This window comes from Erinaceus europaeus, chromosome 3 (genome assembly GCF_950295315.1).
Source record: "Erinaceus europaeus chromosome 3, mEriEur2.1, whole genome shotgun sequence".
NCBI classification, from domain to species: Eukaryota; Metazoa; Chordata; class Mammalia; order Eulipotyphla; family Erinaceidae; genus Erinaceus; species Erinaceus europaeus.
Genome location: NC_080164.1, coordinates 31,138,844 through 31,162,087, shown reverse-complemented (window position 1 = coordinate 31,162,087; position 23,244 = coordinate 31,138,844). Strand labels below are relative to the sequence as shown.

The window sequence follows — 23,244 nt, the reverse complement described above, 5'->3', positions numbered from 1 at the left end:
TGTCTCTGGAGACATTGAACACTACCCATTGGACACTACACGTCTTTCTGTCTGTCTGTCTGTCTATCTATCTATTTTTTTTCCTAAAAGAAGCAGCTGTATTGAGTTAGGGGTGCTGTCCAACAATGTATGGTATTTGCTGGGGGAGACTGGCCCCAAGAAGAAGATGATTGGCTGCTGTAAAGGGTGAGCAGTATCCAGCTGGTCAGGAGACCTGGCAGAGGAAAGGCAAGGTTGTGGGCTGGCAAGATAGCTCACTGGGATAGTGCGCCACTTTGCCATGTGTGGGATGCAGGTTTGAGCCCTGACCCCACTGCATTGAAGAAAGCTTTGGTGCCGTGGTCTCTTTCACTCTCTTCAGCCTCTGTCTAAAGCAAAAAACAATAAAGAAAAGCAAAAAAAAAAAAGAAAGAAAGGCAAGAGCAGTGATGGGGAGAGGTGGAGAAACAAGAGGAGGTCCAATCCTTGTGGATTCTGCTGAGGAATCTGAACCTCAGCATTCAAACTCAAGGAACCTGGGCTGGGTGTTTGTGCACCCGGTTGAATGCACACATTACAATGCACTAGGATCCAGATTCGAGCCGCTGGTCCCCATCTGCAGGGGGGGAACTTCACTGGCAGTGAAACAGGTCTACAGCTGTCTCTCTCCCTCTCTATCTCCCCTTCCTCTCTCAATTTCTCTCTGTCCTGCCAAGTATAATTAAATTTAAACAAAGGAAGAAAGAAAAAGACAACTTGGGGAGCCACTGATATGCTAAGGTGCATATTTTTAGGGAGGAATTGGCTTGGGTGCAACAGAAGCTGAGAGGAAGCTGTAGCAGGAACTCCAGAGAGAGAGAGAGAGAGACTGTCCAGGACGGAGACACCGGGCAAGACTTGGGCAGGCTGTTAGTATCCATGAAATATGGTACTGATGGAAAAGACAGGGAACAGAGCCTGAAACTGGAGGAGATGATGACATCTGTCATAAAGCACCAAATCTGTGCGGGACATTCTTCTCCAAGCAGAGTCTCCATCCTTAAAACCAAGAGAAGGGCTTGTGCTTCAAATTAAGAGCTGCTGTTATGTATACAATTCACTGGTCTCCATCATCTAGTTCCAGAATGTTCTTATCACACCCCAAAGAAAGGCTGTACACATTAACCTTTCTTCTAGGGAGTGTCACCCTCATCTGTTTTTTTCCTTGGTCAGCCACTAAGGACCTGTGTGACCTGTAGCAAGGTCTGACCTGTCCTTGGTCCCTAAACTCCTCCCATCTGTGACCCACTCAGTGGTTCTGGATGGGCAGATCCTATTACAGTCGCACTTCCGTGATTCTGAAACAATGGCATTTAAAAAATTATCTTTATTTATTTATTGGATAGAGACCGCCAGAAATAGAGAGGGAAGGAAGCGATAGAGAAACAGATACCTGTAGCCCTACTTCACCACTCATGATACTTTCCCTCTACAGGTGGGGACTGGGGATTGAACCTGGGTCCTTGCACATTGTAACATGTGCGTTTGACCAGGTGTGCCACTACCCAGCCCCCCCCAAATAATGGTATTTTTAAAAAAATATTTATTTATCCCCTTTTGTTGCCCTTGTTGTTTTATCATTGTAGTTATTATTGTTGTTGTTGTTGTTGGATAGGACAGAGAGAAATGGAGAGAGGAGGGGAAGACAGAGAGGGAGAGAAAGATAGACACCTGCAGACCTGCTTCACCGCTTGTGGAGCGACTCCCCCTGCAGGTGGGGAGCTGGGGGGCTCAAACCAGGATCCTATGGTCCTTGCACTTTGTGCCACCTGCATTTAACCTGCTGTGCTACCGCCTGACTCCCAATAATGGAATTTTTTATGGTAGCGGAACACAAGAACCATTCTTAATTTTTTATTATCTTTTATTTATTGATTGGATAGATACAGCCAGAAATTGAGAGGGAAGGGAGGGCTAGAGAGGGTGAGAGACAGAGAGACACCTATAGCACTTGCTTCACCGCTTGTGAAGCTTTCCCCTTGCAGGTGGGGACTGGTGGCTCGAACTCAGGTTCTTGCGCATTGTAACATGTACACTCAACCAGGTTCGCCTCCACCTGGCCCCCATCCTTAATTTTTTTATACATTTATTTATTTATTTATTTTTCCTTTTGTTGCCCTTGTTGTGGTTATTGATAGACAGGACAGAGAGAAATGGAGAAAGGAGGGAAAGACAGAGAGGGGGAGAGAAAGAGAGACACCTGCAGACCTGCTACACCACCTGTGAAGCAACTCCTCTGTAGGTGGGGAGCCAGGGGCTCAAACCGGGATCCTTTCTCTGGTCCTTGCACTTTGCATCACATACGCCTAACCTGTTGTGCCACCGCCCAACTCCCCGCAAGGACCATTCTATTATAATTAAAACTCTGATTGTAGTACTAGAGGTGGTGCCGGGGTTGAGGGGTAAAGTGTTGGACTTTGAGATCTTGAGTTCAATCCCCAGCATCATATAAGAGTGAAAGGGAGATACCTGCTACACTGCTTTCCTGCTAGTGGGATTGGAGATTTGAACCTTGATTCTTTTTTTATTATTTACTTTTTAATTATATTTATTTATTTATTGGATAGAGATAGCCAAAAATTGAGAGGAGAAGGGAAGCTAGAGAGGAGAGAGACAGAAAGATACCTGCAGACCTGTTTCACCATTCACAAAGCTTTTCCCCTGCAGGTGGGGACTGGGGGCTTGAACCTGGGTCCTCGTGCACTGTATCATGTGCACTCAACCAGGTGTGCCACCAACAGGCCCCTGAACCTTGATTCTTACACATAGTAACGTGTGTGCTCAACTGAGTGTGCCACCACCCAGCGCCAATTTTTATTTTAACTATTTATTTATTTATTTATTTATTTATTTATTTATTTATTTATTTATCTGAGCACTGCTCAGCTCTGGCTTATGGTAGTGCAGGGAATTGAACCTGGAACTTTGTTTATTTTTATTTTTACCAGAGCACTGCTCAGCTCTGGTTTATGGTGATGCTAGGGCTTGAACCTGGGGCCAGGATGCCTCATCATTATGCTATCTCCCCAGCCCAGAGCCCTTCATTTCTATTAGAACCTCCCAGACTTCCTCAAGCTTTCTAGAAACTCCCCACATCTTTGCCCCCCATCTTTTTTTAATATTTATTTATTTCCCCTTTTGTTGCCCTTGTTGTTTAACATTGTTGATTATTGATGTCATTGTTGTTGGATAGGACAGAGAGAAATGGAGAGAGGAGGGGAAGACAGAGAGGGGGAGAGAAAGACAGACACCTGCAGACCTGCTTCACCACTTGTGAAGCGACTCCCCTGTAGGTGGAGAGCCGGGGGCTCGAACCAGGATCCTTTGCCAGCCCTTACGCTTTGTGCCATGTATGCTTAACCCGCTGCGCCACTGCCTGACTCCCTGCCCCCCCCCCCATTTTGTTTTTAAACATCTGATTGAATAGAAACTGCACTGTTCCCTTGTTTTCCCTGACAAAGGAACAGGTGGCACCTCACCAGGGCTTCATGAATAACAGGCCTGGAGAGGGAGTGATCTGGGAAGCAGACTTTCCACCTTTGTGGAAGCTTCTGGACCTCAGCCCTTAGGGCTCCCACAAGGCTGCAGAGGGAGATAGACACTGAGGACAGGTCACACTGTAGGGTGTTATCCAAAGACCTAAAAGTCAGCCTCCAGGGCACTGAAGTAGCTAGTGTAGACAGAGACTTGAGTTGGGGGAGGAGGGGTCACTGGGTTGTTCTTTCTCTAGGCATCAGGGAGCTTGTAGCTTTAGCTCTTTGGAGGCTCTTACTATTCTTGCTTCATACCCCAGGAAACTGCCTCTGCTGCCTATCACCTGCTGCCAGCCTTCCCCCTCGCCCCCCCCTCCAGGCTGGGGGTAGTTTCGGAATAGGTTAGCCTGCTTTTTGTCTGAATGATCTGGAGAACCCAAGCAAGGCTGAAAATCCATTTCGGGTTGCAGACTTGAACTCAATCCCTTGAACCTGAGATGATGCATTCTCTGAGGACCCACATGATGAAGGGGAAGGCTGGTGGGGTAGCCCCTGAGTGCCTGGCCCCCAGGGCTGCTCTGTGTGTGGTACTGGGGACGGGACCCAGAGTTTCATGCATGGAAGGTATGTGTAATGTACGCTAGTGTTCAGCCATTTCCTGCCACTTCTTCGCTGTTTAATTTTCATTTAGTTTTGGATAGAGACAGAGAAGTTTAGAGGAAAGGGGAATATAGAGGAAGAGAGAAAGAGACACCTGTCATGAAGCTTCTCCCCTGTAGATGGGGACCAGGGCTTGAACCTGGGTCGTTGTTCACTATAATGAATGCATTCAACCAGGGCACCACCACCTATCCTCTCCCTAGCCCCCCCCCTCATTGTTTTTTGTTTGTTTTTAACCAAAGCACTACATAGCTCTGGTTTATGGTGATGCCAGAGGTTGAACCTGACACCTTTGAGTCTTAAGCATGAAAGTCTGCTGTCTCCTTGTTCCAAATCCATATGTATATATATATATATATATATATATATATATATATATATATATTTTTTTTTTTTTTTTTTTTTTTTTTTTTTTTTTTTTCCAGAGCACTGCTCAGCTCTGGCTTATGGTGGTGCAAGAGACTGAATCTGGGGCTTCGGAGCCTCAAACATGAGTTTCTTTTTTCATAACCATTATGCTATCTATCTCTGCGCCCCCATCAGTACTTTTTGCAGTTTGCACCGCATACACTTAACCCACTACGCTACTGCCCAGCCTCCCCATTAGTACTTTTTAATAGAAGCAACGTGACAAAAATATGTGCTAGAGTTTTATTTTTTTTTAATTTTTAAAGTTTTTTATTAATATTTATTTATTTATTCCCTTTTGTTGCCCTTGTTGTTTTATTGTTGTAGTTATTATTGTTGTTGTTGTTACTGATGTCGTCGTTGCTGGATAGGGCAGAGAGAAATGGAGAGAGGAGGGGAAGACAGAGAGAGGGAGAGAAAGACAGACACCTGCAGACCTGCTTCACCGCCTGTGAGATGACTTCCCTGCAGGTGGGGAGCCGGGGCTGGAACTGGGATCCTTCCGCCGGTCCTTGCGCTTTGCGCCACCTGCGCTTAACCCGCTGCAATACCCCCGACTCCCTGTGCTAGAGTTTTAAACCTGTTAAAACAGTGTTTTGCCTTGTTACCAGAATACTGCTCAGCAATGGCTTATGGTAGTGCAGGGTAGTTGAACCGGAGACTTCGCAGACTTTGGATCCTCAGACCTGAGAGTCTCTTTGCATAACCATTATGTTATCTCCACCACCCAATAAATATATTTTTAAAACTGTTTTAATGGGGGCAAGGGTAGATAGCATAATGGTCATGCAAAGAGACACTTTTGCTTGAGGCTCCAAAGTCCCAGATTCAATCCCCTACATTGCCATAAGCCAGAAGTGAGCAGTGCTCTGGTAAAAATAAAATAAAATAAAATAATAAAATAAAATAAAATAATAAAATAAAATAAAATAATAAAATAAAATTACAATAGGGAAAGAGAACTGGAGATTTACTCTGACCTATGTGATGCCAAAGATAGAACTTAGGACCTTATCTTTACAGTCTTTGCTTTATCACTGTACTGCCTCCCCCAGCCACAAACTAAAGTTTAGTTAGAAAAAAGAGGGCTAGGACTGGGGAGATAGCATAATGGTTATACAAAGAGTCTTTCATGCCTGAGACTCCATAGGTCCCAGGTTCAATCCCCATCACCACCATAAGCCAGAACTGAGCAGTGTTCTCTCTCTCTCTGTATATGTCATGGAAATAAGTTTTTTAAAAAAAGAAAACAAAAGAAAAAAGAGGGCTGGGTGATGGCACACCTGACTGAGTACACACATTACAGTGTGCAAGAATCTGGTCCCCAGTACCCAACTACAGGGGGAAGGTTTTATGAATGGTGAAACAGTGCTGCAGGTGTACCTGTCTGTTTATCTGTCTCTGTGTACCCCTACCCCCTCTCAGTTTCTCTCTCTGTAGCCATAAATAAATAAATACATACATACATACATACATAATTTGGAGGAAAAAATCAAGCAGCATGTAAAAGAATCTTAAATTCCTTCCAGAGAAAGATGTTTGGACTCAAGTAATACACAGTTGACTGATGATGTCTGTAGTTAATGATCACAGATAAATCAGGGTTGTTTTTGTTATAAGCATTAGGCAATTTTCCCAGCAGTTAAGCTTCAGTCAGACCGTGTAGTTCTGAGATGTTCCGTAGCGGTGTACACGCCTAAGGGCAGGTATGCGGCTGTGCTTGTTGTATAGAGTTTAAGACTTCACAGAGGCTAGAATCAGAAGCAGCACGGAATCATTAACAGCAGGATGAGTGGGCTTTTTTTGTTTGTTTGTTTTAGCTCTAATAGGAAGGAAACATGTGCTATTTTAGCTCAAGAGAGACTTTATTCATTCAGCAGATAGTGTGGTGTGCAGCAAGCTCTGCGTGTGGCGATGGGATGGCTGGGGCAGGGCACAGAAGGTAGAGTGTTTAAATAGGAGTCCGGAGTAGGCAGAGGAGAGGCTCACAGTGGAGGGGATGAGAGGAGAGAGCTCACTGGATTGGAAGGGGAAGCTGACAACGCTGCCCCCCTCCTGCTGAAATTCCCCAGGACCCTAGGGCAAAGAGCCAGATGGGGCCCTCAGGTTACAGGGGTATATCTGTAGATTCAGACCCCACCCCCCGAGGGCGGCATTTCTGATGCACAGCTGCAAACTCTATGCTTAATGCTGTGAGAGGAGGGAGATTAAAGTAAATAATGTGTCCAAATTAGAATGCTTAAGGTGTAGGCTCATGCCTGAGATTCTAAGGCCCCAGGTTCAGTCCCCAGCACTACCATAAGCCATAGCAGAGAAGTCTTTTAGTTAGGAAAAAAAGGGGGGAGGGAACTGGATGGTGCTGTGCCTGGTTGAGCACACACATTATAGTGCACAAGAACTCAGGTTCAAGCACCCCAGTCCCCACCTGCAAGGAGGAAACTTCACAAGCAGGGAAATAGTGTTGAGTCCTCCCCACTCCCTTTTAATTTCTCTATCTTTATCCTAAATGAATCATAAAGTTTAAACAAACAAACAAACAAAAAGGTGCAGTACTACTATTCTAAGAGACACCAACATATTTGTGGAACTTTAAGCCCAGAAAGGCCAGTAGTATGACCTGATGACTGAGTCTTGGAGTCACAGATCTACTTACCAGATGGCTGGCAGGCAGATTACTCTCAGAATCTGTCTTCCCATCTCTCAAGTGGAATAGTATCTAGAATACTTTCTAGAATGTTTCAGAGAACTAGATGTGACAATGAGTCAAGAATGTGTAGCAGTGGGTAGACTTCACTAACTAGGTGGTTTTATCAAAAGAAAACCTCAATTCACATCAAGTCTGGAAATGGTGGCCTGAGAGGTGGTGCTGTGGCTAGAATGTCAGACCTACAAAACAGGAGGGCCTGCCTTTGGTCCCCAATATTGAATGTGCCAGAGAAATGCTATGGTTGAGGCTCTCTCTCTCTGCCCCCACCAACACACACACCCATGTTCTTTCTCAATCTATTTATCTCTCATGGAATAAATAAAGTAATTTTTTTTTTTACTAGAGCACTGCTCAGCTCTGGCTTATGGTGGTATGGGAGATAGAAGTTGGGACCTGGGAGCTCCAGGCATGAAAGTTTCTTTGTATAGCCGTGCTATCTACCCCTACAAGTAAGTCCTTTTTAAAATTACTATTTTAGGGGCTAGGCTCACACATTATTGTGCTTGAGGACCAGGCCTTAAGCCTCTGCTTCCTATCTGTGTGTGTGTGTGGGGGGGAGAGATGCTTCATGAGAGGTGGAGCAGTACTGTAGGTGTCTGTCTTTCTCCCTTCTCAGTTTCTCTCTCCTCCCCTTCTCAATTTCTCTCTGCCCTATCAAATATAACAGAAAGAAAAGGGGGAAAATGGCGGTGGGGTCAGAGGGTGGGCACACCTGCTTAAGTGCACACATTATAGTACACAAGGACCCAGGTTTAAGCCCCTGGTCCCCCACCTGCAGAAGGAAAGCTTTACGAGTGATGAAGCAGGGCTGCAGGTCTCTCTCTCTCTCTCTCTCTCTCTATATATATATATATATATATATATATATATATCCTATCTCAACTTCTCTTTCTTTTTAAAAATTTATTTATTTATTTATTCCCTTTTTTTGCCCTTATTTTATTGTTGTAGTTATTGTTGTTGTTACTGATGTCATCGTTGTTGGATAGGATGGAGAGAAATGGAGAGAGGAGAAGACAGAGAGGGAGAGAGAAAGACACCTGCAGACCTGCTTCACTGTCTGTGAAGCAACTCCCCTGCAGGTGGGGAGCCAAGGGCTCAAACCAGGATCCTTATACCGGTCCTTGCATTTTGTGCTATATGCACTTAACCCGCTGCACTACTGCCCGACTCCCAACTTCTCTGTTTCTATAAAAAAAAAAAAAAAATCCACCAGGAACAGTGGACTCATAGTGCCATCACTGAGCCTCAATGATAGCCCCGGTGGCAATTTTAAAAAAGTGGTTATTTGATTTCAAAAGAGATTGAAGTAGATTGAGGGGATGGGCAAGACCATAACAGCATTTTGGCATATGTTATGCCAGCGATCCAACTCAGGACTTAATGCTTGTGAATCCAGAGCTCTACCAGTGTTCTGCCTTCTGGGCCAATGTGCATTTTACTGTGTCATGTTGTAGTGTGTTGTCTTATAAGAGAAAGAGAGTGAAAGAGAGCACATCTTCCTTAAATGCAAAACAGCAGACTATTCAAGTAAGCTGTCTGACTGGATTTACCATGCTTTTTTTTTAAGTCTTGATCATCAACACATATCATTAGTCTGATAGGAAATCAAGTTGTTTCCTTCCTCCTCCTCCTCCTCCTCTCTCTCTCTCTCTTCGTCCTCTCTGTCTCTCTCTCTCTTCTTCCTCTCTCTTCTTCCTCTCTCTCTCTCTCTCTCTCTTTTTATTTCCATAAGTGCTCTTGCCTGGTCTTCTGGGTGGAACTCTGTGTCCCAGGGCTCCTATGCTCTGAACAGACCAACAGGGCTAGCACCTGCAGTAAGAGAAGGCCGTGTTCTCTCCTGGAAATTCAATGACCCAATCCACCCTCCATGCAAATATGGCCTCCCTTCTGAGACCCAGGAGACTTTAGAGAAAAGGCAGAGGTTAGAACTCAGCACTTTTAGAAGCTGATCTCAGGTTGACCTGTTTTCCAATTAGACCTCTCATTGGTTGCCCTCCCGGGGTGACTTCTCTTTGCTACTAGGGTTAGTGCTCTTAAGGGAATGTTTATAATAATCTGCAAAAGGGGAGTTGGGCGGTAGTACAGCAGGTTAAGCACATGTGGCGCAAAGCACAAGGACCAGCGTAAGGATCCCGGTTCGAGCCCCTGGCTCCCCACCTGCAGGGGAGTTGCTTCACAGGCCGTGAAGCAGGTCTGCAGGTGTCTGTCTTTCTCTCTCCCTCTCAATCTCCCCCCCATTTCTCTCTGTCCTAACGACAACAGCATCAGTAACAACAACAATAACAACAACAATAATAAACAACAACAAGGGCAACGGAAGGGAAAATAAATAAATATAAAAAATAAAAATAATCCTGCAAAAGAAGCATGATTTGCATCGTTCATATAAAAGGGTCACAATTCCAACAGATTCTATACATTAGACCAAAATGGTGTATCTGATAGTTGACAGAGCTATGGTAAATTAGAGTTTTTCTGCCTCCAGCTCCCATACCTTCCTTTCCTTTCTCATGCCTTCCTCTGAAGCACTCTGTATGCTTTCTGAAGACTTTAAAAAAAGTTTTAGTTTTCAGGGCTGGCAAGATAGCTCACTTGGATAGTGTACTGCTTTAGCATGTGCATGACCCAGGTTTGAGCCCAATCCCCCTCTCATTAGAGGAAGGTTTTTTGTTTTTTTTTAACATGAGTACCTTTTTTTTTTTTATTTCTTTATTGGGGAATTAACGTTTTACATTCCGCAGTAAATACAATAGTTTGTACATGTATAATGTTTTCCCGTTTTCCATATAATACAACCCTCGCTAGGCCCTCTGTCATCCTTTTTGGACCTGTATTCTCCCCCACCCTACCCCCACCCCAGAGTCTTTTACTTTGGTGCAACATGCCAATTTCAGTTAGAACAACTTTTAGTGCTGTGTTCTCTCTCTGTTTCAAGCAAAAAAAAAAAGTCACCTTGGAATTAAATCCTAGAGATAACAAACAAACAGTGGTCCTAGAGGTGGTGCATTGGATAAAACATTGGACTCTGAAGCACAAGCGTGAGGTCCTGAGTTCAGTCCCCGGCAGCACATGTACCAGAATGATGTCTGGTTCTTCTTCTCTCTCCTATCTTTCTCATTAATAAATAAGCAAAAAATCTTTAAAAACAAACAATAATAAAAAAGGACACATGATAATTTTTTTTCCTCCTAGTTATTAGAACTTAAGAAACAAGGATGGACAGGAAAACACAAAGTGAAACTTAGACTGGGTATGGTGTATCACACCCAAGCAAAGGACTCTGGGGAAGGAAGGGGAGGCAGGGTGTGAAGAGGATGTTGGACACTGGCAAATAATGATGGAATAGCACCTAACTTGGGGGTGAGTGTGCTTTATAGATACCTGTCATTGGGAGATGGAAAATAGTACCCATGTGTCAACAACAGTACTGTAAACCGTTAAGTCTCTAATAAAATGATACAATGTTTTCTAATTATAGATTATTGTATTATAATTGAAAAGATGTAAATTAGAACGTATACTTTTACATTGTTGCCAACTGTATAATTTTGTGTCTTTTTTGTCTCCCATGTAACATTATCATATATAACCTTGCTCCACAGGATTAGAGATTTCCTGTAAAGCTTATTTTCCGTATCCCTCACATGAATATACCGTCATCCACTTAAACCATCCCCGATCATGGAACATTTCAGGGGTTTCCAATATTTCACTGTCAGCCACAGTGCTGTGAAGAAGTTCTTTTTATTCTGAGAGCTTTCTCTGCATGTCCTATTTCCTTCATACAATTTCTCAGAAGTGGAAATACTGGTTCAGAGGCTATTAACATTTTAAGTCTCTTCAGACATATTGCCAGTTTTCTCCTCATGGGGTGACACCCCATCCTTTCTCCCTGCCAGCAGCCTGTGAGAGGATTCTGAGGCCATTTCCTGCTCTAACCAACTTTATCTTCTTTTTCCAAAGCCTCATAAAAAGAATGGCCCAGAGTGTGGTGGAAGTGATGGAAGATGCTAAGGGTAAAGTTCAGGAGAACCTCCTGGCCAATGGAGGTAGGTCACTGAGTGTTCTTATTATTACAGCTTTTTCATCTCATCTTGGTCCATTGGGAACCTTCAGTGTGGCCACACAGTGGTGGCTGGAGTGGTGGTGGCCACACTGACATTCTGAGTTGACAAGTTAGGCAGAAGCTGAACACTGACTGGTCTTTAGCTCAGCAGTGGTACCTGTTTGAAGCCATGTCCCCGGGGCAAGGTTTTAGTCCCAATGTCAGATTTCTTTCTTTCCTTTCTACCTTTCCCCATCCCCTTTTTCCTCCTTCCTTTCCTCCATCCTGTCTTTCTTCCTCCTTTCCTTTCTGTTCCTTCCACTTTCTCAGCAAGTTTTTAGCCCTTCCTTCCTTCCTTCCTTCCTTCCTTCCTTCCTTCCTTCCCTCCTTCCTTCCTTTCTTCTTTCCAAAGTACTGCTCAGCTCTGACTTATGTTGGAGTGCAGGGATAGAACCTGGGACCTTTGGTTCTTCAGGCACGACAGTCTCTTTGCATAAAAAGTATGGTATCCCCACCACCCACATTTATTTTTCTTTCCTTTTTCCCTTCCTTCTTGCCTCCCTCCTTCATCCCTCTCTTCTTCTTTTCTTCCTCTTGGCAAGTTTTTAGTCTAGCTAATGCAGTTCTTTTTTTTTTTTTTTTTTCCTTACTCTCCTCTTCATGTTCCTTCCTCCCTTCCTTTCTTTTTCTTGTGGGTGTGGGGGATGAAGCCAGGATCAAGCCTTGTACATGCAAAGCATGTACTCTACTGCTAAGCTACACGCTCTGCTCTGCTGTCTCACTGCTAAAGCATCTGGCATTTTTTAAAAAATATTTTATTTACTCATTCATTAGAAAGATAGGAGGAGACAGAAAGAACCAGATATTACTCTGGTACATGTGCTGCCGGGGATGGAACTCAGGACCTCATGCTTGAGAGTCCAATGCTTTATCCACTGCGCCACTTCCCAGACCACAGCATCTGGCATTTCTTATTGAGCTGAACTCCTCAGTGATAGCCAATGTGAAAGTGGGTTTGGTGGGACCTAAACCAGACTCTTACTGTTTGATCCAGACTTCTTCTCTGTTAGCCTCCACTGTCTCCAGTGGGAAAATCCCATCCTTTCTATGCAATCGATTTATCCCTGAATGCCTTAATGTGCTGAGAAATGGCTCAGACTTGTCTTAAGTTGTGCCAAAGACACAAGGACAGTGTTGACCAAAACTTTGTAATGTTGGTATGTTGGAATTTCTGTTTTCCTTGCTGTAATAGGATGCATCTTTAGATTCCAATGATATTTTGTTTCATAAATTATGTCTGTATCATTTGACAGTGCATTTAAAAATGTGCAAGACAATCTGGAGAATGTTATGCATGTACAAACTATTGTATTTACTGTTGAATGTAAAACATTAATTCCCCAATAAAGAAATAAATTATAAAAAAAAAATGTGCAAGACAAAAACTTGATTTTGGAAACTTTAGAATTAGGCATTCAAATATCCACCACAATCATCAATTCTATGTCCTGTGTCTCTATGATATGCATATAGATGGGAAATATATATTGTTACTTATATATTACATATTATGTTATTTATTTAACATTTGCATAATTTGTCACAGTTTTTTTTTTCTTTTACTGGGCCATTAATGTTTTACATTTGACAGTGAATACAATAGTTTGTACATGCATAACATTTCTTAGTTTTCTACGTGACAATACAACCCACACTAGGTCTTCTGTCATCCTTTTCCAGGACCCGTACTCTCCCTACTACCCACCCCAGAGATTTTTACTTTGGTGCAAGACACCAACTCCAGTTCAGGTTCTACTTGTGTTTTCTACCAACTCCAGTTCAGGTTCTACTTGTGTTTTCTTTTCTGATCTTGTTTTTCAACTTCTGCCTGAGAGTGAGATCATCCCATATTCATCCTTCTGTTTCTGACTTATTTCACTTAACATGATTTCTTCAAGCTCCATCCAAGATGGGCTGAAAATGGTGAAATCACTATTTTTAATAGCTGAATAGTATTCCATTGTGTATATACACCACAACTTGCTCAGCGACTCATCTGATGTTGGACACCTGGGTTGCTTCCAGGTTTTGGCTATGACAAATTGTGCTGCTATGAACATAGGTATACACAAATATTTTTTTCTTCTTTCTTTCTCTCTCTTTCTTTCTTCCTTTCTTTTTTAATATAGACAGAGAGAAACTCAGAGAGAAGGGAGAGATAAAGAGAGAAAGAAATACCTGCAACACTGCTTCACCACACAAGAAGCTTCCTTCCCTTCAGGTGGGGACCAGGCTCTTAAACCTGGGTGCTTGGACATGACAAAGTGTATGTGCTCTTCTGGGTTTGCCACTGCCTAACTCAGGTGTTTTCATATTTTTTCTTCCTGGGAACATTTAGTGGCTTCTTTTTTAAAAGCGTGTTTGTTTAAAAATGTCATAAAGAAATGTTCACACTCCCAAATCTGAACTTGCCTCTATCTATTCATGTGGTTTGCTAACTCCACCTTTTATTCTATTGCAGGTTTAAAGGAAAAAATGAAATGTTTAAAGAGTAGGTTGTGTGCTGTTTGCCCTGTGTGTGTGCTCAGTGTGACGCCTGCATGTCCCTGGGAAAGTGGAATCTCAGTCTAACTGGGGTGGGGGTAGGGGTACTACAGTGATCTGGTCACGATGCGATAGGTTTCTCAAGTGACAGTTTCATACACCTGACTCACGATATCCACAGGACACAGAGAGCAACTATTTAACTCTTTCCCTTCTCTAGTGTTCCCAGCCTCTCCCAGCTCTAATGTGTCTAGGGCATGGGAATCCTTTGGTTTGCAGTTGAAGTTGAACTTCTGTACCTAATAGCCTGTGGTCTGCTCTTAGTTAATGACTATTAATGGCTAAGCTCTCTGTGAGCCTTGGAAGTGCCCATTCCTCTCACCAGTCTTCTTCTCTTGAGCACCTTTGGGAAGTCCCTTTGCTCAAACAGTTTTTCCTCGCCTTAGAATGAGAAAGCACTATTGGCTTTGCATTTTTTTTTTCTCCCATCTGCTCACAAACTGGTGAAAGTTAAGTCAACAATGCAAATTTTATTAATTTATGTTGACTTTATATGTTATTATTCATTTTTATTGGTGATTTAAAATAGATTTATAAATTGTGAGGTAATAAAGGAATAATTCTTTTTATTATTTTATTAATAAAAAGGAAACACTGACAAAACCATAGGATAAGAGGGGTACAACTCCACACAATTCCCACCACCAGAACTCCATATTCCATCCCCTCCCTTGATAACTTTCCTACTTTTAATCCCTCTGGGAGTATGGACCCAAGGTCATTGTGAGATGCAGAAGGTGGAAGGTCTGGTTTCTGTAATTGCTTCCAGTTAGGGCATAATTCTACAGTATTCCCACCACCAGAGTTCTGTGTCCCCGTTCCCTCCATTGGAAACTGTAGTAGTTCTCCCAAGGTCACAGATATGAGTGGACTATTATTTCTATACCTATCTATATTTAGGTATGTTTTTTCTATTGTCCTGCCCTCTCTTCCTTTCTAAGTCACATCTACACCTATTGCTACTTACAAATGTCCTTCTTTTTTCTTCTTTTCTCTCTGGGTCTTGATGGAACTGGAATTCAGAGCCCTCTGGTCACCATCCCCTAACATTTAATTTAATTAAATGAATTAACTAATCTATTTATTTTAATTTAATTTTTGCCTCCAGGGTTATTGCTGGGGCTCAGTGCCTGCACTACAAATCCATTGTTCCTGGAGGCCATTTTTTCCCATTTTGTTGCCCTTGTTGTTATTGTTGTTAAAGTTGTTGTTGTTGGCTAGGACAGAGAGAAATGGAGAGAGAAGGGGAAGACAGAGAGGGGGAGAGAAAGATAGACACCTGCAGACCTGCTTCACTGCTTGTGAAGTGACCCCCCTGCAGGTGGGAAGCTGGGGACTCGAGCCAGGATTCTTGCACCATGTGCGCTTACCCCGCTGCGCTGCTGCCCAGCCCCCTATTTATTTATTTTTACCAGGCCACCGCTTAGGTCTGACTTACGGTGGTGTGGGGGACTGAACCTGGAACTCAGGCACCTCAAGCATGGGAGTCTCTTTGCATAACCATTATGCTATCTCCCTCTTACAAAATATACAAATCTTTTATTAGAGTGGAGAAAGTTACAAGTTTTTGTTTGTTTGTTAAAGTAAGATTTTTTTTTGCTGGTGTGAATAAAATAATTAATTTGATTACTGATTTTCATTTCCCAGCAAATTATTCATAGGGCTCTTGACTGAAGAACAGATTTAGGCCCAGCAAAATAGCTTACTTGGCTAATGTGTTGCTTTGCTGTGTGTGTGACCCAGGTTGGAGCTCCCACAGCATTGAAGGAAGAAGCTTCTCTGCAGTTCTCTCTCTCCCCCTACTTCTCCCCCCTCTCTTTTCTTCAGTTTAACGCTCTCCCAACTGAGCTATTTCAGCAATACTTCTCTATCTTTTTTCTGTCTCTAAAAACCAAACAAAAACAAAACAAACCCTAAATGATAACAATACTACTACTAATAAGACCAGATTAAAGGTAGAGTGGTTTGCTACACAGAAGCCTGGCCTCTCAGGCAGGAAGAATGGAGTTTATGTTAAAAATGGTGGTGGGGGGGGGCGCTGGGCGGTGGTGTACTGGGTTAAGCGCACATACTACAAAGAGTAAGGACCTGCATAAGAATCCCAGTTCTTCACTTGAAAGGGGTCTCTTCACAAGTGGTGAAGCAGGTCTGCAGGTGTCTAACTCCGTCTCTCCCCCTCCTCTCTCAGTTTCCCTGTCCTATCCAATAAAATGGGAAAAAAAAATGGCCTTCAGGAGCAGTGGACTCATAGTGCTGGCACTAAGCCCAGCAATAACCTTGGAGGCAAAAAAAAAAAGAAAGAAAGAAAGAAAGAAAGAAAGAAAGAAAGAAAGAAAGAAAGAAAGAAAGGAAGGAAGAAAGAAAGAAAGAAGAGAAAAGAAAAAGAGGGAGTCAGGCTGTAGTGCAGTGGGTTAAGCGCACGTAGCACAAAGCACAAGGACCGGCATAAGGATCCCGGTTCGAGCCCCCGGCTCCCCACCTGCAGGGGAGTTGCTTCATAGCCAGTGAAGTAGGTCTGCAGGTGTCTGTCTTTCTCTCCCTCTCTCTATCTCCCCCTCTCCATTTCTCTCTGTCCTATCCAACAACGATGACATCAGTAACAACCACAATAATAACTACAACAATAAAAAAGGGCAACAAAAGGAAATAAATATTAATCAAAAAATTTTAAAAAAAAGAAAAGAAAAAAGAAAGAAAGTTGATATGTTTTCATTCCTTAGTATCCATCCCCAGTCTAGTGATTCCAGATCTAGAGATGGCCTCTTTCTAAAGGGAGGAAATATACTTGATTCTAGTCAGTCATTGTGTCTTGTTATCTTGAAGCTGCCTGCCAGTTGGGTTCTCATGACTTCTTTTTTTTAGTTTTTTATTATTTATTTTATGCTATTTTTTTTATTAATGAAAGAGACAGACCTTCTACCTTCTGCAACCCTCAATGACCCTGGGTCCATGCTCCCAGAGGGATAGAGAATGGGAAAGCTATCGGGGGAGGGGTGGGATATGGAGATTGGGCGGTGGGAATTGTGTGGAGTTGTACCCCTCCTACCCTATGGTTTTGTTAATTAATCCTTTCTTAAATAAAATAAAAAAAAAATAAAAAAAAAAAAGAAAGAGACAGAGGAAGGAGAGGTGAAGAGAACCAGAGTATCACTCTGGCATATGCAGTTCCAGGGAATGAAGTCAATCCTTGATTCACTGTGCCACTTCCCACCCCCATAACTTTTTTTTCATTAATTAATTTTTTCTTCTACCAGAGCACTGTTTAGCTCTGTATTATGGTGATGTTATGGATTGAACTTGTGAACCTAGGACTTAGAAGCCTTAGGCATTAACATCATTTGCGTAAACATTATGCTATTTTCCTACCCCCTTTATTTTAATTTTTTTCTTTATTAGGGAATTAATGTTTTACATTCAACAGTAAATACAATAGTTTGTACATGCATAACATTCCCCAGTTTCCCATTTAACAATACAACCCCCACTATGTCATTTATCATCCTTCATGGACCTGTATTCTCCCCACCCACCCACCCCAGAGTCTTATACTTTGATGCGATACGCCAATTCCATTTCAGGTTCTACTTGTGTTTTCATTTTTAATCTTGTTTTTCAACTTCTGCCTGAGAGTGAGATCATCCCATATTCATCCTTCTGTTTCTGACTTATTTCACTCAACATGATTTTTTCAAGGTCCATCCAAGATCGGCAGAAAACGGTGAAGTCACCATTTTTTACAGCTGAGTAGTATTCCATTGTGTATATATACCACAACTTGCTCAGCCACTCATCTGTTGTTGGACACCTGGGTTGCTTCCAGGTTTTGGCTATTACAAATTGTGCTGCCAAGAACATATGTGTCCACAGGTCTTTTTGGATGGATGTGTTGGGTTCCTTAGGATATATCCCCAGGAGAGGAATTGCAGGGTCATAGGGTAGGTCCATTTCTAGCCTTCTGAGAGTTCTCCAGACTGTTCTCCACAGAGGTTGGACCAATTGACATTCCCACCAGCAGTGCAGGAGGGTTCCTTTGACCCCACACCCTCTCCAGCATTTGCTGCCGTTACCTTTTCTGATGTATGACATTCTCACAGGAGTGAAGTGATATCTCATTGTTGTCTTTATTTGCATTTCTCTGACAATCAGAGATTTGGAGCATTTTTTCATGTGTTTCTCAGCCTTTTGGATCTCTTCTGTAGTGAATATTCTGTCCAAGTCCTCCTTTTATTTTCATTTACTTTGGGTAGAGACAGAGAGAAATTGAGAGGGAATTGGGATATAGAGAGGGAGAGAGAGAAAGACACCTACATCACTGCTTCATCATTCATGAAGTTTCCCACTGGCAGGTGGGGATCAGGAGCTTGAACCTGCATTCTTGTACACTGTAATGTGTGTGCTTAGCTAGGTAAGCCATTGCCCAGCCCCTGCCCCATTAACTTCCAAGACTAGAGGTTCTAGACCTTGTTTGTTATACCAGCCCTTGCAAACAAAAATCCAGAACACTAAACTTATTCATGGGTAATTCCTGAACATTTTTGACACATGTTGGAACAGTAAAGGCTCTGCAGCCCTTAAACCTTTAAATTTTTTATTTAATTTTATTTTAATTATCTATCTAGACACCAGAGCACTGCTCAGCTCTGGTTTATGGTGGTGTGGGGATTGAACTTGGGACCTTGAAGTCTCTGGCTTGAGAGTCTTTTGCATAACCACTGTGCTATTTTCCCAGTCTCAGAGACCTTTTGAAACTAATTTGATGCAAATTTCCCGACAGCATATCCATGGTAGGGGAAGGGTGGATTTCCTTCTGGAGAGCACCCCCATGTTCCTATCATCAGGAGGGCCTAGAGGGACTGTTGTCCCCAGCACATGGGCCTATCCCCATCACCCTCAGGGTACACTAGGACATCTGACAACGCAGGTGCTATCAGACACTGGCCTTTTGGGTAAAGACCTGCATGACCTTGGCAGCTCCCTTTGCATGGCTCTCTTACCTGTCAGTGAGCTTAATCCCTTAAGGGCCTCTTACCTTTGCCTAGACACCTTTGGTTTTGTTTGTTCTTGGTCTGAGCGCTGAGCTCATAGCCTGACAGGACACAGATAGTTTGATTGTAGCAGACTCGGAGCCAGTATGGACAACTGTCTGCTGCAGGCCTTAGGATGTGCACACCTATTGTAAACACATGGCTGTCTGTCTGGTTTGGTCTTTTGCTGGACTGCCAGGAAGGTCTTGTTTTAGTTCTCTGATGAGATAATTGTTGCTCCAGAGGTGCTGGCCTGTGTTCAGCCTTCTCTGATTTGGAGGAAGCCTCGTAGAATGGAACAAAGCTTTTGTTAGTGTCAGACTTTGTGACGGGCACTGAGGCCACAAGAGACTACACCTGCTCTCAAGGTGCCTGACAAGAAAGAACAAGAAAATCAGGGGTGGCCATGCAGTGTCATTGGTATAGGGAGAGCTTGTGTTGCAAGTTAATATGGGATTTTTGCCTCTATTAGAATGGAAATCACTAATTTGAGGCTGTTACATTTTAGGGGCTACTTTGGGGTTCTTGGAAAAGTTATGATGTATTATTTTATGTTTTCTTTTTTTAATGTATTTCTATGCAAAAATGTGTCATGATTTTCTGACAACCAAATAAAACCAACAAACATTTATTAATTGTACCAAAAATGAGGTTTTATTGTCTTAGAGAAAAACACTCAGAAAAGAAACAGTGAAAAACACTCAGAAAAGAAACGTCCATGACAACTGCTACCTTTCCGCCTCCGTTCAAAGAGAAAATGAGAGAGAGAGAGAAAGAGAGAGAGAGTGAGAGAGAGAGAAACACCTACAGCACTAATTCACCACTTATGAAGCCTCCCTTCTGCAGGTGGGGACCAGGGGCTTGAACCTTGGCTCTCGTGCATTGTAATATGTGCACGGAACCAGGTGTGCCATCACATGGCCTCATATGCTCTCAGTTCTAACTGCATCTCCCCATTCTTTCATGCTTCTGCTGCTTCTTGCCTTTCTTCCTCTGCTTCTAGTATTTAAGACCCAGAATCAATCAAGCATTAACATTTGCCTTTTATTCTTCCACTGGGGCACTTTTTTCTTTCTTGGATGCTTGGGACTAAGAATTCTGGGAAATGTAGTTTTCCTTATTGAGTTGTACGCCTTCTTTGTTTAGGATCATGAAGTCTAGTATAACAGAGCAGTTGAATATCCATGGCCTCTGGTTAGTAGGACAAGTGAGGCAGGACTGGTCTTGGTCCTGTTGTGGAAGGACCAAAGTAGCAGTAAAAGACAGAGAATAAGGTGGTGGGTGGTAGCTTGCTGACAGTGTGCTTGTGGGGATCTGGAAGCATTCAGGAGGAGAAGAGAGAGATTCCAAAGCACACAGCTGTTTGGTTCCTTCTGCTGGAGGCTGGCTATTCCCTGTTCTGTGAGCCTGTGACCACATGGTACATGTATGACAAACATGCTTGCCCATTGCTTGGCCCACAAGAGGGACCAGTCAATGGGATTAATGACCATTGCTGAGGCAGGTGTCCCCTGCCACCTCTATGTTCAGCCTCTGACCCTTGCTCTGCTGTTGCCCAGCTAGTAATTACTCCCTTCCAGGCCTGGATCCTCTGTAAAAGTCATTTCCCTGATACTGGGTAGAAATGCCACAATCCCTGCTAATACCAAACCAATTCCAAGATCTATAGATTTGGGCTGCCATATAAAAATCTGTAGATGGGGGTGTTGAAACAACAGACTTTTTAGCTCTCAGAGTTCTGGAGGCTGCAGGAGCAGAATGTCTGCTGGCTTGGTTGTAGGTGAGGGCTCGTAGAAGTCCATCTTCTCACTGTGTATTCATATGGCCTTTTGCTAGTGTGAACATGTGGTGGGTTGAGGAAAAGTAAGCATCTTAGAAGGACATTACATTACTTCTCTCAGGTCAGGGCTCACCCTTGACTCAGAGGCACTCCACTGGGATCTGAAGGACCTTTTCTTGGTTTAATTACTTGAATAATACTGACTTATGGTTCCTGGGAAGGAGATCAGAAATGTGCATACCTCTTTTTAGACTTTTGTTATTTAACTTTTTAAATATTTATTTATTTGACAGTACAGAGAAACATTGAGGGTGAAAGGGAGATATATAGGGAGGTAGAAATAGATAGTTGATTGATTGATTGATTGATTGATTGATTGATAGGAACTTGCAGGACTGCTTTACCACTTGTGAAGCTTTCCCTCTGCAAGTGGGAACTGGGGAATGTTTAAAAAAATTATTTATTCCCTTTTTTTTCCCTTGTTATTTTATTGTTGTAATCATTATTGTTGTTAGTGATATCATTGTTGTTGGATAGAACAGAGAGAAATGAAGAAAGGAGGGGAAGACAGAGAGGGGGAGAGAAAGACACCTGCAGACCTGCTTCACCACTTGTGAAGTGACTCTCCTGCAGGTGGGAAGCCAGGGGCTCAAACTGGGATCCTTCTGCCGGCCCGTGTGCTTTGCGCCTTCACTTAACCCATGGCATTACTGCCCCAGGAACTGGGGAATTTAATTTGGGTCCTTGAATATGGTCATATATGTGCTTAACTGGGTGTGCCACTGCCCAGGCTCCCTTTTAAACATTTTTTGCTTTGTTTTGTTCTTTTTAATTTCCTTATTGGGGGATTAGTGGGTTACAGTCAATAGTAAAATACAATAGTTTGTACATGTGTAACATTTCTCCATTTTCCACATTCCGTTCACCCCCCACTAGGTCCTCCTCTGCCATCATGTTCCAGGACCTGAACCTGCCCCCTCACCCTAGAGTCTTTTACTTTCATGCAATGCACTTTTTAAATTATTTAAGTTATTTTATTTTCTTTTTGATAGGACAGAGAGAAATGGAGAGGGGAGAGGGAGAAAGAGACACCTGCCCTGCTTTACTCTTGTAAAGAGTAAAGAGTCCTCCAGGTGGGGGACTAGGGGCTGGAACCTGGAACCTGGCACATGGGAATATGTATGTATAATCAACCAGATATGCTACCAATTGACTCCCATGTTCCTTTTCTTTTTCTTTTCTTTTCTCTTTCTTTCTTTCTTTTTTTTTTTTTGCTGCAGTGTGCTTGAGTATAGTTGGGTCAGGTAAGAGAGGGTGGGGCGCCCTGTGACTCTTCTGAAGCTTGTGGTCTCATTTTATAGCAGAAGTTACATAACTTTCTATGCCAGAGTTTCTTCATTGCTAAAATGGAAAGAATAATAGCTCTTAATAGGGGTGAAGAGTTAATTAAAGGAAATAATTCATGTGACCTGGCCAAGGTAAATAGTAAATGTTACCATTTTAATGATCATCACCAAACACGACATCCTTATTATTATGTTTTTATTTAATTGCTGGGCTAGCATGAGGGTGCTTCTTCCCCGGGGGGCGTGTTCTCTGGGTTGGAGAGAACTCTACCGGACTCAGCCTGGGCTGCTACTCACTCAGCGACTTGGGAAATAGATCACTCAGGAACTTGTGGCAGCATGGTAATGCAGAAGGATCTATTGATCAGAGAGCCAATGCTTTTATAGGATAAAACCAGAAGTGGCAAGTTGGAAACGGATGGAGCAGGGGGAGTTGGCTTAATTCCTGACATTTTATTAATCTTAATAGTGATTTAATAATGATGAAAAATATTGGAAAAATATTGTAAGATAACATGGGTATTATTCCATACAGTTTCCACCATCAGAATTCCATATCTTATCACCTCCATTGGAAGGTTCCCTATTCTTTATTTCTCTGGGAATATGGACCAAAGTTCTTTTTGGGGTGCAGAAGGTGGAAGTTCTGACTACTGTAATTGCTTCTCCGCTGAACATGGGCTTTGACAGGTGGATCCATATCCCCAGCCTGTGTCTGTCTTTCCCTAGTGGGGTGGGGCTCTGGAGAGGTGAAGTTCCGGGACCCATAGGTGAGGTCATCTACCCAGGGAAGTCAGGATGGATTCATATTGTGTCTGCAACTTGGAGGCTTATGGTGGTACAGGGAATTGCATCTTAGACCATGAAGCCTCAGGCATGAAAGTCTTTTGCAGACTTGCATAAGGATCCTGGTTCGAGCCCCCTGCTCCCCACCTGCAGGGGAGTCACTTCACAAGTGGTGAAGCAAGTCCGTAGGTGTCTATCTTTCTCTCCCCCTCTCTGTCTTCCCCTCCTCTCTCCATTTCTCTCTGTTCTATCCAACAACGACAACATCAATAACAACCACAATAATAACTATAACAATAAAACAAGGGCAACAAAAGGAAAAATAAATATTGAAAAAAAAATTTTTTAAAAGAAAGTTTTTTGCATAATCACTGTGCTTTCTCCTCTGAC

General features: G+C 42.9%; 1 protein-coding gene across 6 annotated transcripts in view; it reads left to right on the top strand.

Annotated features, from left to right (window-relative positions):
• Window positions 1-23,244, top strand: part of ATP6V1C2 (ATPase H+ transporting V1 subunit C2) — a 69,722-nt gene that overhangs the window by 25,964 nt on the left and 20,514 nt on the right. For all 6 annotated transcript variants that reach the window (XM_060186984.1, XM_060186982.1, XM_060186983.1 and 3 more), the window contains exon 4: window positions 11,233-11,318. In XM_060186984.1, coding sequence (XP_060042967.1) covers window positions 11,233-11,318 — 86 coding nt within the window. The remainder of the gene's footprint in view (window positions 1-11,232; window positions 11,319-23,244) is intronic.